General features: G+C 39.2%; 1 protein-coding gene across 6 annotated transcripts in view; it reads left to right on the forward strand.

Moving 5' to 3' along the window:
- The window catches only part of VTI1A (vesicle transport through interaction with t-SNAREs 1A), a 338,695-nt gene that overhangs the window by 212,522 nt on the left and 108,667 nt on the right, over window positions 1-17,506 (forward strand). For 3 of the 6 annotated variants that reach the window (XM_077349742.1, XM_077349745.1, XM_077349743.1), the window contains one exon: window positions 2,727-2,788. In XM_077349742.1, coding sequence (XP_077205857.1) covers window positions 2,727-2,788 — 62 coding nt within the window. Of the gene's footprint in view, window positions 1-2,726; window positions 2,800-5,572; window positions 6,166-17,506 lie in introns of those variants that run through there. The other 3 variants (XM_077349746.1, XM_077349747.1, XM_077349744.1) reach the window with 2 other exon arrangements.

The following is a 17,506-nucleotide window of genomic DNA, read 5'->3' on the forward strand; positions in this document are numbered from 1 at the left end:
ACATTTAAAATGTTTATGCCCTGCATTCTCAGCTATACTGGCTACCAAAAGGTAGAAGAAATTAAAGACATTGCAAGACCCTCATTGCTGATTTCTCTTGACTTGTTTAGTTTGGATCTGGTTGGTTGATCTGGTTGTCTTAAAATTCTCAAATGTATGGTGGACTGAAGCTGATGTTTCACAACTCAAGAAAGTAGTCAATGGGAAGTACAAATAATACATAATAGGGTATTGTTATCTATGAGTCCATCCATTTATGTGAATATATAGGGATGTGAATATATAGGGATGTGAATCCTGCAGGGCTCTATGGGTGAGAACCTATTGATCGTTCCCGGCCCTAGGGAAGCACACCTAGCCTCAACCAGGGCGAGGGCATGGCCCCTACCTGGTGGAATGAGTTCCCAGGTGAGCTACGGGCCCTGCAGGATTTGTCAGCATTCTCCAGGGACTGTAAAACGGAGCTCTTCCACCAGGACTATGGTTGAGGCTGGGGTCAGCAAATTAGAGTCATGCCCCCCCCCACGGGTTAGAAGTGTACATTGCTCCTTCTTCATTCTCTCCGTCGCTTTGGTACTGGGGGTGGTAATGGGATTCTTTTTCCATCATGTTGGGATTTTTTAATGTCTTTTAATGGGGATTTTAATGGGGTTAATACTACTGTTACTCACCACGAGCCTCTTAGGGAATGGCAGGAAATAAATATAACAACAACAACAACAATAATAATAGGGATGTCCATAAGCAAAAAAGGATATGAATATTTATGTAAGTTCACAGACGAAGAAAATGCAATTATATCTCCTCTCTGCTCTGTTTCTCTCCACATTTTTATTAAGCCTACCGATAATACTGGAAGTGAGCTTTGTTGAATGCTGCTTTTAAATTAAGGATATCATGGCATCTTGGATGTATCCCTATTGCTGATCTCTTGTCTCTTGCTGGCCAGTCAGCATTTCTCTTTTGAAGTATGTTATTGATATTGATTGCAGGCAGGTAGAAGGAGAGGGCATTGTTGAAGGAGAGGGCTTTGGTTTCATTCCATCTTCACTCTTCTGTTCAAACCATTCATACAGCTGCCCAGGGAGGTGTAATGAGGACAGTGTTGATGCTTCTGACTCTCAGCTCTGCAGAAGCAGGAAGCTTGTGCTTTTATCCACCATGTTTCCTCAGGGACTCAGCTCAGACCTAGCCACCGGGAACATGGTAGAAAGCACTTAGCTTGGGATAACAAAATACCTTATAATCTCTTTAACTGATTGTGTTGCCTAGTCTGCAATTTGAGCTGCCTATTTGCTGTCAGACTGTTTGCCTTTGCTTTGCTAGCAGCAGTTCCCATCTATAGGAACACATTTTCCTCCATCTTCTTCATTCTGCAATAATGCTTGCCTAAAAAGGCAGCATGTGTAAGTGAATGTTTATGCCAGGCACAGCCCAAGATAGAACAAACGAACAAACAAAGTGGAACTATTTTTATTTTAAAGACTCAGTCAAAGAGCCCCTCCCACAAACAGTGCAGCAGCACAATTGAAATATCTATACATAACTTCTGACAGGTCAACCATACTGTAAAATGCAGATCTGAATATTTCCTATGCCTGCTGTGATTAATTTTTCACTTTTGTCTACATCTGTAACAGCTTGCACTGTTAAATAAAAGAGTAAGGGGTAGGTGGCCGGAGAGTGGGCAGGAACTGTTCAGACTTCAGGCCAATTGGGATGTGTGCTGTGCATCCTGATTGGCCCGAAGTTTGGATAGTTCCTGTCCCCATCAGGCCCATCAGGAACTCGCCTCCATTGTGCTCCTGGGCACCCCAGCCCAGCAATGAGTGTGGTGGAGACGGATGGCTACCCTTCCCCCTTGGGCCGAGAAGCCCTCACGCCACCTCTGTGAGGCAGAGTGAGGGCTTCCTGGCTCAACTGGAGGTGCGGGGAGGGAGGGGATGGCTTCCCCTCCCCCTCCTCTCTACTTCTCTCCCTCACTTAATTTCTCTCTGTTACATTCTCCCTCTTTCTCCATAATTCTCTATCTTCTTCTCGCTGTCTTACTCTATATTTTCTTTTCTCTCTCTCTCTCTCTCTCTCTCTCTCTCTCTCTCTCTCTTCCTTAGTTTCTTCCCTTCCACCTATATTTCTGGCTACCACTCTTTTCCCTCTCTCATTTCTTTTCTTTCCTTTCCTTTCTCTTTCTTTTTTCTTTTCCTCTTTGTATCTCTCTATCTTCATCACTCTCTTCCTTTCTATGCTTCTCTCTCTTTCCTAATTCCCCCTCCCTCCCATTATAGCGCCTGCTGTATCAGCTACAACGGGCTTTAATTCTAGTAATAATCACTATTCCCATTATAGCACCTGTTGTATGGGCTACAATGGACTTTAATTCTAGTAATAATAATAATAAAGAACAATGTCAAAATATGAAATTCAAAGTCTGAGTGCTGGATCTGGAGACACAAGTTTGAATCTCAACTTGACTGCTAGATGATCTTTTGCCAGTAATTCTCTTCCAACCTTTCTCATAGAACAGTTAAAATACAGGAGGGGAGAAAAATGTTGTTGTAAGCTGATTTGGTCCTCATTGAGAAGAAAAACATAGTATAAACATTTTATTTTTTTAAATGTACATATACAGTAAGGAAGATTTTATTTAGTTTGTTGCAAAACCACAGTTTTCTTCACAAAATAGGTTTATATGCAGTATTTTTTACTATGAAAACTTCTCCCCCCAGCTGAGAGAAACAGATGCAAACCTGGGCAAGAGTTCAAGGATCCTAACTGGAATGTTACGAAGGTAAGAGCCAGGTAGGGATTCTTCTATTCTTTATCTTCTTTCTTCATTCGAAAATCAACACTCAGTGTGATTGTGCTTACTTCCTTTCACTGTGAAAATAGTATAGCTTTGCTCTACAGTCCTTTCTTCAGAACTTTAGCTTTAGGTCTGTAGAATACTAAACCTATTGCTTTAAGTAGCTGTTCAACTTTCTCAGCCACCCCATCATGCATAATTTAAAATAATTCATGGAACATTTATTTTATTTATTTATTTATTTAGATTTATATACCGCCCTCCCCGAAGGCTCGGGGCGGTTTACATTAAACTAATCAACAATACATGAAACAGTCTTCGTAAAAAACATACAGTAATTAATAACAGTGATTGTAACAATATAACAGAATAATATAACAGTATAACAATATAATAAAATAGTATAACGATGCAACAGTGCAATACCACAACAGGTCCAGAGCGCTCTGGTGGAGTTCTGGGAGGAAGGGAGGGAGGGGGGGGAGCGGTTGCATTAGGTTGCATTATTTACAAAAGACACATCTGTACACAAGCAAAGCTTCAGCCTGTCTTCCCTTTTCCTGTTAGCACTGTGCACTGTACACTAGATGGTTACAGAGAATGAAAGATCTGTATATATCTCCTATTTCCCTATCCATTCCCATTTCCTCAGATTACTCATGTTGCTTGAGTCAAGAATACAAGTTCTGTAATTACTCTCCTTGGTTTAGGAATAAAAGAAAGGTCTCCCATTTCCATAATTCCATAACAATGTGCCAATGCATGTGTACCACATGCTGATTTCCAAAAGCTTTGATTCTGGCATGCAAGAAAGAATGATACTTGTGGTATTTTGTGTATATTTTTCTCATAAAATATTTTTAAAATGTAGGGGAACTCAAATATAATATTTCCAGTTCCTTATATAGTTGGTTGAATCTCCTATATGCAAACTATGTCTGTCAAGTCCTTACCGCCCTGAGCCAAAGGAAAGGGTGATATATAAAAAATATAAATAAATACCTCAGTATCTTTTCTGAAACAGCTTGCATGAAGAGAAGATTTACAGCTTCTTTTGGGTCATTACTGAAATGCCTTGTTGGTTAAGAGGCTTTTGTTGAGAGATAAGCTCTCAACGGTACTGATAAATGCCATTAGAAATTATTTATTACTTTATTTTTTACCACTGTGAGTAAAAGAATGTAGATGAATGTAGGCAGAAAAGGGTTCAGAACGAACACAAGGCAAAAAATGTTTTATGTAAGGACAGCTGCAGGAAAACTCATGGAAGCACTGGTGATGGTGATAGAAAAAGAGGACAACCTGAGAAAAAAAAGCAGAAGGTAACTAAACTGAGCCAAGAGTTGAGCAGAGGCTGATGGGTCAGACAGAAAGGTGTGGGCAAGGCAGGAATAAGGTAAAATCCTAGAATGAGAATTGAGATCACAAGATTTAAAAGGACTGTAAACACAAGAGCGAGAACTAGCCATTGCAAGACACAGTAGTAATCAGTTTAGGAGTAACTATCTATATACATCTTGAAACATGTATAGAAAGATAGAAAAAATTAAAAACAAACATAGTACCTGTACTCATTATTCTTTCTTGGTCTTTAAGGTTAACACTGAACAATGTAATGCTATTATTTAGTGCATTGTGACTTTGTAAAGGCCAGCACTCATATTACAACCACCTTATAGAGGCCACTTTAAATGCCTCCACAGTCCGGACTACTTCTCCTTTCCATGTGGATCAGACAAATTTTTCAGTGGTTCTGTAGCAGACAAAGTAGTCTGAGGAGAAGTGTGTTTTGTGGAGAAAAATTGTTTGATCCATATGGTGAGCAGCTACTATGTGGAAATAGCTGCACATTAAGTGATTTAAGCTGTATATACCAGTCCTTAATCTTCCCAGGAAAATATCTTGAGGTGTTTATTCAACTGAAAAAGGTTAAGATACATGGACCTCTTGCCTCTATTTTGCAAACTTCTCACAGACTGAAGCATAGCAGACAAAATTCTCTGATTAAGAATAATATGTAAATGACACAAGCTAAATTCAAAATCCATGGAGAAAGGAAGTGACAATTGAAAGGGATGGTTCAGCGCCTGTAGACAATCAAAATAATAATAATAAAACTCCACAGCCAAGCCCATATTCTCCCCAGGAAGGGCCCTGAGACATGAGCTGTAACGAATATTCTGCATATGTCTCCATTTTGTCAAATCTTATTAAAGGATTTTCTTGCTTTATGTCAATTGAGCTGTCCAAAAATCATTCATCATTTTTAGTGTAAAAAAAAAGTCATGCAGTTATTTAAATAATATCATATTAATGTTAAAGTTCAGCTGTCATTTAATAGTATGGCTTAATCAGACATAGCATTTAAGAAAAATAGTTTTTTCAAGCTTTACTTCGCTTTCAGGTTGGCAGATTCAAATAAGGATTTATGGGTTTCTAAACCAATGTATTTTTGCCCATGTTTATGCTTGATGTACCTCAGCTTTTCTTTCAGGCGTCTGCAGTCCGTTATTTTCAATAAAATAAAATACCTTCTCATATTGTGTTTGAATACATTTGCAAGTAATTTAGTCAGGGTGAAACAAAAACATGCTGTAACCTTTGACACTGTTATGTGCTTGGGAGTTGCAGTTAGGACTTCTAGTTTATAAGTGTTCTGTAAGCCAAATGAAAAATTTGACCTTTGTGAAATATTCATGGGGCCCTGTTCTCAGACAAATGGATTATGTAGTCAAATGTTTAAAAGGACATGCCTTTTTTGTATTTCAGAAGGTCATTTAATTTCCTTTTTCTGTGGAAAACAACAGTAACACAGGACCAGATTTGCCCATTAGAATAGAGAGGCAAGTTCCACTTTCAGTCCAGCAGATTGAGTGTATTTGTGAATTTGTGAAACTCATATAGATATACACATTTCTATGTAAGGACATGATTTGTACAGTGGAGAAGATACCAGATACCATTCCAGGACAATTATTCTCTGTAATTTAAATTTGCTTTAGATATGTAAGGACAAGACTGGGTAACTGTATTCCAGAGTCAGCATTTTTAATGGTTATTTAGGATCATTCAGAATGCCTCCATAAGAGATTGAAAAAGAACAGTCAGCAAAGATCTAGGTCATATACAATTGCTAGGAAACAGTGATTACCTAAGGGTGGAAGTTAGGTTCTTTTTGTCATTCCTTACTCTTCTAAATATGATGCAGATATATATTAAAATGCTAAATTGAGTGGTAAAAAGCTTTATTTTATCCAAGTGTGAAAAGTAATGCTAATAAATTGAATTAGGGAAAATAAAATTACATGTATTCATGTGAAAGTATCATTTGCCATATTGTTCAAGGTATGATGTTTTGCTGTGGGTTCTAAATAATTTTTAATTAAAGCAATCAAAATGATGTTTATATTCATCTGGCATCTACTGTTCTTGGAAATTCTTCTGTCAACATCCACTTATTCCTACCATTCCTATCATCCATTGTGGAAATATCAAGACAGAAATATTAAAGAAATTGTTTTAATGTAGGTGTCATTTGGTGGGTAGTGGGACAATCTTTTATTTGGTGTAGCAGCATGTGTATGGTAGAGGGAACAATCTAAATGGTTATAGATCAGCTGATATCCTTTCCTAAAGTTATCAATAGGCTTATCCTCAGTCAAGGCAGGATTTTCAGCATACTTAGGGGACCTTCCACACATACAGACAAATAATATTGTGAAATATTTTTAAAAGAGGAGATAAACTTTGTAAAAATAGCCCGATGAGCTAAATCATTTCTCCTTCCTCTTGTGGTACTCAAAAAGTTCCTGTGCTATGCTTTCTCCACCCAGCAGAAGAATACAAATTAGACAGTTTCATCCAATTTCCCTCCTCACTGCAATCCCCCATGGCACTTACCTATAAAGATTTCCTCATGTCCATCATTACATTTGGGCAGTCACAGAGGAACTGCTTTGGGGAAAGATGAGATGGAAAACATCAATTTCTGTCAGCACTTTTGTGCTTATGTTCAAAGGATCCAGGCTTGCATAACAGCTTTTTAGGACCTATTGCTTAAGATGGACTTTCTCAACTTTTTTACCATTGAAAAAACCCTGAATTGTTCTTCAGGCTTCAAGAAATCCACAGAAGTGATATGATCGTTCAAAATATGTTTGGGAAGTATAGCTTGTACACGCACTCACACACATGGGGCTTATCCCTTTCCCACCCCTCCAGGCCATCACTGTCCATTTTGGGAAAGGGGCCAAGTTGATAAATATTTAACAAATTTAAAAATATGTATTTTAAAAATTAACTCCCACCCATTTAGAAAGCCCTTCCAGAGCCATCAAGGAACCCCAGGGTTTCACGAAACCCTAGTTGAGAAAGCCTAGTTTAAGATAAGAATTTGATCCTGAGAGTTCTTGGAGTAGATGAGAACTTTGTATAAAATTCAACAATATCTACAAATAAATGTCTGCCAAAGGACATGACAAGAAAGCATTACTTTTGATTCCCTCAGTCTTCAGCCTCATAAATAAAAAGGCAAGATAATATAATATCCACTTAAATGGACTACGGGGAATGGTAGAGGACAGGAAGGCCTGGAGGATCATTGTCCATGGGGTTGCGATGGGTCGGACATGACTTCGCACCTAACAACAACAATATAATATCCTATCAATGTTCCATATGTGACATGTATTAATTTTAGTCTGTTTTTCTTGCTGAGACTTAAGATTGATTACATAGTTTAAAACAAGTACAGTCAACAGGATGGAAAATCCAGTGACCAATATTTTAGGTATTTATTAGATATCTATTCCATCCTTCCCTGGAGGTTCAGGGTAGATTACAATGTTTTTAAAACATATAGTTGTATAACTGATTTAAACAATTTAAAACTAGTTTCTTGGCACTGCATCCTTAACAAGAAAAAACAGGGGAACAATAGATGAAATATAGTCCCCAAGATGTAAATGGATAAGGTAAATTTAGCCAGGTAGACCAGCTAATCTGTAGATGTTATTCCAGGGCTTCAACCATAAACCCAGCAGAACAACTCCATTGTACAAGCAGAACAGTTTAAGGTCCCACAGGGCCCTGATCTCATTTGGCAGAGTGTTCCAGCAGGTAAGGGCCAGGACTAAAAAAGCCCTGACCCTGGTTGAGGCCAAATTAATTTCTTTGTGGTCAGGGATCCTGAAAAGATTTTGCTTGCTCAGTCTTAGATTTTTTGGGAGACATAGTAAGAGAAGTTCTGCAGATATGATGATTCCATACCATTTAGGGCTTTGAAGGTCAAAACTAGAACCTTGAACTTGACTTAGTCCTCAATCTGGAGCCAGTGCAGCTCAGAGACCACAGGTCATATATGTGCTCCCCTTTGGGCTGCAGTAAAGACCCATACTGCTGCATTATGAACCAGCTGAAGTTTCAGGAACAAATTCAAGGACAGTCCTGTATAGAGCAAGTCTCAGTAATGTAACCTGGGAGTGACCATGGTATTCATCACAGTGGCTTAAGTTGGGACAGTGGCTTAAGCTGGATTTAACTTCAAACAACTCCACTTGAGCCAGTCCACCATAGCCTCCAGACACCTAGCCAAGGAATTGGGGATCAGACAAATGGCTTCTATCAACAGGTACAGCTGGATGTCATCTGCATATTGATGATATCCTAGCCCAAAACTCCAGACCAGCTGAAAGAGGGCATATATTTAATAGCATCCGAGAGAGAACAGCTCTCTGCAGGACCTCATATACCAGAGCATGCCCACTGGCAGTGTCACCTTCTGTTCCTGACCTTGAAGAAAATAATGCAGCCATTTAAGTGCAAAAATCAGCAAACAAGCAGAAATCTCAAACAGAACTAAAACAAAACATGAGCATTTAAACATGAAACATTCAAAGATATAGAAACTGTCTAGTATGAAATATATATATTTCAATATGGTTCCATCTGTTGACCTATGCAAAAAACCCTCTGCAATAATTCTGTTTTGCATAGTTTGCTGAAACAGAGCAAGTGTTTGGAATCCCAAAACTCCCAGTATTTTCTGGAACCCGGAAGGATCCATGTGCCTCTGTAAGTGCCCCTCCCTTTCGTGTGATGGTGTCATAGTCAACCTTGCCTTCAGTAAATAGTGGTCAGAGCATAGTTCAGGCCAGATCTCTACCCCAGAAATAAAACTTATCTTCAGAGACTCAGAAAAAAGGATTATGGCTAAGAGGCTGGCAAATGAAGGCATGTTGTGCAGGTGAACCCAATGCTGCATGCCTCTTCTACTAGTTTTCCTGACCCCAAAGCTAATTAACGGTGGCTTGGTACTAATCCTAAACTACAGCAGTTTCCCATCATCTTCAGTCTGAAATATTTCAGAATTATCATACATATTAGCCAGCAAAAGAAGTGCAGTAGAATGGATGAAGGTGCCACACCAACACTATGCATCTCTTCTGCTGACCAGTGTGGGTGAGCCCTCCCGTTCACCAACCTGACACTATACAGCAAGCCTCTGTTTGCCAAACCAAGGCTGCACGGCATGCCTTCATTCACCGACCCAAGGCTGTGCAGCCTCAGTCCGACAAACATAGGTGTGTTGTGCAGGTGAGCCCTGCCAGTGAACCTGGATTAGCCTTCCTGTTCGCCGACACAAACCTATGAACAAAGGTATGCTGTGCAGTTTAAGATCAGCGAACATGAGGGCTCAACCACTTTTGCCAGCAGAGGAGGTGAATGGTTCCTGGGCTCTCCCGGGCACAGTGTGACTTCATTCATTCTACTGTACTGTGTGTGTTTCCCTCCTAGGAAAGGAGATGTGGGGGGGGGGGGGATTCCATTACACTGGAATTGTCTTCTAATGCAATTTCAGACTTAAAAAAAAAGTCATGGGAGTTTGTTGAAGGAGTTTAGGATGGAAGTGATGCTCAGGGGTGAGGGGGGGGAGTAATTACCCAACTGGGAACGGCTCTAATTTTCCCCCTTACACATGGCCTTGCTCCAACTTACACTTCATTGTGTCACACAACAACAAAAAAAGGGAACACTGATTTTTATTTATTTGTTCAATTTATAGTTCAGCACTCTCAGAAACTCTGGCTCAGATAACACATTTCTCCACATTTCCTTGCTATGGGGCAATTGTGGGCATGAGTTGGGCCAGGCCTGGGACCCCCCTGAACTGGGCCCGATTCTGTCTGGAAGCAGGAATTAGACCAGTACCAAAACAAGCAATGAAGGCAGCCAAATCCCTCATTCAGTCTCAGTTAAGTAAGTCACATCAATTTCCTGTTTTTGTAGTATCTCAGTAAGGGTAGCAGTTTTGCACCTCACAAATCTAGTATTGTACAGCATTAGAAAATACATGGAAGAAGAAAACACCCTTGCATTCTCAACTCTTGGGATCCTACAAAGATTATATAGGCTGCAAAGATTCCTTGCCATCTTTGAACCACCTCACTACCGGCTCCCATCTGCACTGAAATATTGCATTCATCAGATATCCTGTTATAATCAAACCTCCATGAAAGTATATTGAGTGGTCATAAAAACAGAAGGATAGAAGGACTTTGATCAGTGTCTAAGTAACAGAGAATAAAAGTTTTGTTTTTAAAGTTTCATGAGAGGGTGTCCTCTTAAGTATATTTATTTTTGAGATCCTGTAGAGTCCAAATAGTGAGAGGAAAAACAACTGGCATACTCTACTAAGGAACAGTTTCTTATGGTACAGCATCCAGCTTGCTTAACATTTTCATCTTGAAAATTGTTACACATGAGGTGTTAGAAGACTGGCAAATGCATCTGCCTGAATGAAAAAGACCCCTTTTCAAATTTAATTTTAAACAGGATGGGGTGAGAGCTTTGGTTGATGAAAATTGAGCAATATACATTCAACACTCTGGTGATAAATTGGGTGATTTGCCAACACCTTCGTGACAACCATTAATATATGCAGAAATAAAGCATGCTTTATACAGCAGTCTGGTTGGTCAAATTTCTTGTCTTATATCGTTTTCAGCAATTGGTCATGAGCTCCATTCTTGTACAAGCTTCCAATAACCAAGTTTTCACATAGACCTAGGGTTTCTGTCCCCCCTATGTCTGTTTTCTTGATACTTCATAAATAGCTTATTGAGAAGGGGATGACAAATTAATGCAGATAATGTATTAATAAAACTTTTAGTGGAATGAATTATATATTAAATATACTGGACAAATAGAAACATTAACTACCTTCCATACGAAGGTAGGCTAAAATATCCAGAGTTTTTCAACTTAAAAACTAGTGAATATTTGCACTGTAATTAGGAAAGGGGAAGATATTATGTTTCCTCTTTCAATAGGTTTTTTTTAAGTGATGGACAAAACATCTGGAAGACTTAATGCAATGTCAGTACAGTTCCTAAGGGTAAACCTACTTCATTATTAGGCATTCCAACCAGAAAACAAGTAAACCTTTGAGACAGTTAAAATATAAGAATATCATTATCCTGGGGATAAGGGAATAAACTGATTGCATTTAACAGGAAGAATCGCTTTTAAAATGTATCTGGTATATTGGATTGTATGTTCCCATTTTAACTGCAGAACAATCTTGTGTATATTAAAGAAACACTATTTTGCAAGTTAGGGATCAATTTTAACAGCAAGAAAATCATCCCTCCTCCCTTTTTTATAATGGCAAAATCTTGAATATAAGCACATTAGGACAATTCCACATGCTACATACCATATACTACAATTTCACATTGAATATCTGGTTCATACTTGACCGGAAGCTGAAACCAATCTTGGCCCTTTTAAAAATTATTATTATTATATTTCTATGCTGTCCCTCCCTGTGGGCTTGGGGTGACTTACAACATGAAGATACATGCATATTTATTTCCAAAGCGTGTTTGGCTCATTCATTACATTTTAAGATTTCACTTTTAAAACATCTTAGCAGTACATCTGAAACTGTAACGTGTGAAGTGCACTGAGTCTCCTAGTTGCATATGCGTACTCTGCAGCTTTGTACTTTTACTCTGAAGATCCAAAACTAGAAGAATGCATATTGTTTGCATATAGTCCCTGATCACGAAGTTCAGGAAGGACTTTGGTACTAGAAGGACCAGAAGGCAAAATCAGTAAGATATGTTTGGCCTGGATATTAATATTTGAGAATAGACACTTGGTATCAAAAGTTCACACAGAAGTGTTTTGCGATTTTATTTTAGCTTTTTATTGTGCTAGATCTAGACATTCATCAGTGGTTGTGGATCTTTCCTGTGTTCCCTACGTCTAAGCAGTCCTTTCTGTACCTGGAGCAGTTTATTGCTAAGATTGTGGGAACCATTTTGACTAATAGCTAAGAAGGGAGACAAAAATCACTTTCTGCTTCTTCCATCAGTGCAGTTGTCATCTGAAACTCAGGGCACAATTCTGAATACTGGGAGCTCCCTTCCCCATACATGTTGGAGGTAGGAAGTTTGTAGAAAGGTAGTGCCTTCAATTTATATTGAAAGGTTTGTTTTTCTGTTGGCAATTATGATCTATATTATTCTTTTCCTCTGCATTTATTCTTTTAAAATATGCTATCTTTCTTAGTTTCATTATTTCTTTTTCTGTATCATCTGGAATTATTTGTCCCTTCCATCAACCTTAACCATCTGTACAGCTGGAAACATCATTATCAAAATCACTGCTATGCTCCTACAAAAAGAGCAGTGTCCCAGTGGGTTTTTCCCTGTGCTGGTTCATTCAGTCAACATGGACCAAGAATGTGATACATCACACTGGGTTAAATATCCTCTAACCCCTGTGGTTGCACTGTTCATTGAGACATAGTTAGTATCATTAAAAGGTTAGAGCCTTAGATGAGATTGTTGCTTGCAATGTCAGCATGTCAAAATCTACAGCGCTGTGCCAAAGTAAAAATGAATATCCCTAAATAACAGCTGTATGCTTCATAAAAAAATGTGTACCTCTAGCAGAGAGACGATATGAACTGCTATATGAACAAGCAATTTTTGTGCAGCAGATTGTTTCCAATAGTTGCTAAAATGTTTATATGTTTACAGCAAACTACACAAACTTGCCAGCAAGTTATGATGTTATATAGGTGTGTTAAGTGAATCAGCTATTGCCTAATCATATCTACCTACCTACCTACCTACCTACCCCACCCTGCCCAGTCTCAAGTAACTACTAGTTAAATGTATATAATGACTTTTTAATTGTCATGAAAGAAAGGACTACAATACATCTATCAATCTATAGCTATGGTCAAAACAATAATCTGTATCTCTAAAGTCATAGTCTTTCACATCTAAGCTAGTATCATGTACAAGGCCCATTATGCATGGCCGCCGAAACGGCGATTTCGGGTCACATGGAAAACGCGGAGGGGGAAGACGCGACGCATACCGGTTATACACGGGGCGGGGCGCGACGGCGGCAAAACCCAGAGTAACCGATTATGCACGCGCCGATCCGGGCGCCGCTTCTGGTTGCGCCCCGCTCACCCGGAAGCTGCGCTTTCTTCCGCGTTTCACTGACGCGGCTTTTTCGGCGGCATGCACCGAAGCTGCGGCCGGTTGCAGCCGGCTCCGTGCGTTATCCGTGATTTTAGTCGCCGCCATTCCACCCCGAATGTGCGCTAAAACCCCCGTGCATAATGGGTCCCTGTGACATCCTAATTGCTGATTTTTTACTCTGATCTGTAAGTTTAATGCTCCACCCTGAATCACCTAGTACTCAAGACATAAACACAGTTATCTAGACTGTGGCACATGTCTTTCCATGCACACTAAGTGTGTATAATTACACAAAGACTGTGAAGGGGAGTGGAATTGAGAGAAAGGACCTTTATGTGTGGAGAATGTGTGGAGAATTAACATTAGTTTGATTTTTACATAGTTAGAACCAACAGAAGGAAAGCATACAGGAGCTGGGTCTACTTTAGTATTTTCTTTACAATCTTTATGTCCCATGTTATCTTAAACTGGTAGCCCAGCCATCTCCTGTTAATTAACAGGCTTTTGTATTTTGGCTCATTGCAGTTTCCTCATCATCTTCAGTGGCATACCCACCTAGAATACAATATAGTAATATACTTTGGAGGCTACAGTAGCATGGATTGCAGTGGTCTGATCAGCTGTGTCTAAAAGAATTTTTCTGGCCAGATATCCAGATATCTTATCCTATAAGAAAGTAGTACTAGTAACAATGCTAACCTGCTTCTTCTGAGGTAAGTAAAGAGCCATCAAAGAAAAAAAAGAGAATGATTTATATATTGCTTGATGTTGAAGCATTTTCAAGAATCTTATGATGACACTGAAGCTAATCTGGCGGACTAAAGGAGGTTTTCTTGTTACCTTAGTTACTCCTTGGGAATAATAATGGAGCAGGAGATGGAAGTTATATTGTTGATTGAGGGTTTGACAAGTTTACCAACCAGGTCCGTATTGTTTCAGATGCTTGCTGAGTAGTATGTTAAGTTATTATTCAACAAGCAATGTTATAGATTGTTATAATGTTCTATGTAATTTTGTGCAATGTTCCATGTAAACTTCCCAGAGCCATAGGGAAGGGCAGTATAAAAATCCAAATAAATAAATAGTCATTTATTTTTGGCTGGATATAGGGAGTTCTCATGGGCTGATTCCACACCACTCTGGGCTGCCACTGGTCCGTTATGGTGAAGCTGCATGCTCCACCATTTTCTATGTCCCCATGTGGGAGACATTTCAGCGATGAACCCAGTCCGCCCCAGACTTATGCGTCCCAACAGACACCGCTGGGGTAAAACGATTCTCCAATGTGGGAGAGGGGCAGCGAGGGAGTTGCAGGAAGTTGCAAAAAGTTGCAGGAAGTTGCAAAAAAAAAGAAAAAGAAGCCCACACATTGTGAAGCACCGGGAAGCACCGTGGCAATTTTGTCCCTAGGCCTTCATGTCCACATGGGCCTCTACTGGGCCCCATTGAATCTGCGGCAAAAAAGGAACACAAATATTTCTTCATTCCCTTGGTGTGGACCAACAGAGGGCATGATCCATGGCAGGGCAGGGACATGAGCGATATCATGCCCCACAGCCATATGGGCGCCGGCGCAGCCTTTTCCGTCCTTGTAGAATCAGCCCCAGGGTCACAAAACAAGCGTTCAATGGAGGCTGTGGATGGTTTCCCATGGAATCTTGGCAGTGTTATCTTGAGTTAATGTTTTATTGTTCTTAATTCCTGTCTGTGGTTTGATCTAAGATCGAGTCTCCCTATACCTTTGGCATCATAGACCACAGAAATTCAGGGGTTCTTCAGGCAACAAAATGGGATCCAAGACTCTGCCCAAGTACTGAATTTCACTGCTGCCATTTGTAGCCACAACATAGGCCATGAAGCCCCCTGAAAGGCACTAGCTTTAATCAAAACACCCCAGCTGTGCCATTGGGTCTTAGTGCTATGGTATGCCTTCTTACGGTAGCACAGATATTCTGGGGTGCTGTCAACATATAGAGTCTTCAAGGGTACATATTTTCAATAGTATGCTATTGTGGACTTATATTTTAATAGAGTAATATTAATTTGTGTATGATCAATTCATTAATCTCACTAAGGAAGCCTTTTGCTTTGAAAAAAGATTGTTTAAAACATAGTAAGTAACTAATAAAACTAGGATTAAATCATATATCACTTTTTGCTACTGACCCTAGATTAAGGTGACCAGATTTTAACATTGCTAAAGCAGAACACCATTGACCAGGGAGGTTCTTGATTCAATCTTTGGTCTATATGGAGCAACAAAAAGTTTCATAGAATGCATAGAATGCAAAAATAGTATTGTAATATATATATTTTTACTTCCAACATAAGTACAATTTGCCAGGTACCCCCAGATGTCCCTCCGAAAGTGGGACTATCTGGTCACCTAGATCAGTGGTCCCCAACCTTTTTATCACCGGGGACCACTCAACGCTTGACAATTTTACTGAGGCCCGGTGGGGTGGGGGGTAGTTTACTCCTCTACTCTCAACCACTGCCCTAATGCTCTCTGATTGCTATGGTAATGTTTAAACATCCCTTCAAAATAAGATACAGACACGCCACAACAATGAACATAAGGAACATTTTATTTTCATGGAAATTTTAACTCACGACAATGACAAATCAATGGGAACCCTGAGCTTGTTTCTCTGCAACGAGATAGTCCCATCTGGGAGTGATGGGACACAATGACACCCGAAGTGTGTTGTAAAGGGCCGGGAGGGGGATGAAGTTAAGGGCCGGGGGGGAGAAGGCGTCCTTCGCGGCCCACCTCCAATTAGTCGAGGGACCACATGTGGTCCGCAGCCCACAGGTTGGGGATCGCTAACCTAGATAATCCAAAAAATAATTGTATATCTCTGTCCATGCCCCACTTTCTACAACTGATGCAGTACTCCTACCCTAGTCAGGTCTGTCTGGAACAAGTGAACTACAATTTCAGCGACAATATCTGTATTTCAAAATGTTCATGTGCTCTTTGGCTTGATTTTGCTGTTTTTATAGTTTTCTAGTTTATAGTGAACAGTACATAAACATCGCCAATATAGCCAAGATATATAAGGAAATAATATTTTGCATTTTTACAGAAAATTGAACTTTCTTTTTTTAAGGATGAACCACCCCATTGTATGCATGTTCGTAAAATTATACTATAGCTTTAGGAGTGAGCTCCCAGAATGATGAGCAATAATTTATTAGAAACCTGTGTTCTTTTTATTTTTCATGTAATTTTCAAACTTTTCCTATTGCTTTTATTTCATTCATTATTGTATTTGTTCACTTTGATTTTGTATTTATTTGCATTTCCATTAGCTTCAGCAGCTGAAACACTCTGAGGAACCTAGGGATCCTGGCTTATGAATTTTAGGCCTAAGGGCCAAAAATATAGACGAAAATATAGACTAGTATATAGACTTTGATTTTATTTCCCAATAGAACTTTGGTCCATTTCTCATGTCTTTCTGAAACATTGTGGGCATATTCTGTTGGAGAGAGGTATAATTTTTAGATTTGTTCCCCAAATCAAAATCAATGGAAATAAAGCAAAATGAATTAATTCATTTTTATTCCCATCCTTACATTTTCAAAAATGAATGAAAGTGAACTGGGAGAAAGTGTACTTTCCCCCCATTCCTGCTAAAATAAATATATATCCTTACAAATGTTAACACTAATCCTGCCCCTGTATGAAACAATAGTTTTCATTCTTTTTCTTTTGACCACAAACCATGATAATTAAGTTTTAACCTATTATCAAAGACTGGAAACCTTTGGCCATCTGTTCTGTTTAACAATATAGTCTGTAAACAATGTATACACTTTACTTGCTTAACTATTTTTAAAAGCCCATATTTTTGATTGAACCTTTGCTTTATAAATTGGCACATTCACATATCAACTTGTTTCTTGTTTTAAATGCCTGCTGTGTTTATAAAATGGTACAAAGCAAGCTCAGTAACAGCTAATGTCTTGTGCAGGTGGTTGAACTAGTTCCCTTACAGATCAAAAGTCAAACTACTGTGAATCTTCTTTTGAAATGGCAGTTAATAAGACAAGGCTGGTCTTATCTCCATGACAAGAAAGAGTTATAGATATCTATCCTAAACTTCTGAGAACAAAAGACTGTTTCATAATCATGTAGCAACAACGCTTCAGGCATTTCTAAACACATCCTTGGAATATGCACACTGTTCTA

This window comes from Paroedura picta, chromosome 8 (assembly GCF_049243985.1).
Source record: "Paroedura picta isolate Pp20150507F chromosome 8, Ppicta_v3.0, whole genome shotgun sequence".
Taxonomy (NCBI): domain Eukaryota; kingdom Metazoa; phylum Chordata; class Lepidosauria; order Squamata; family Gekkonidae; genus Paroedura; species Paroedura picta.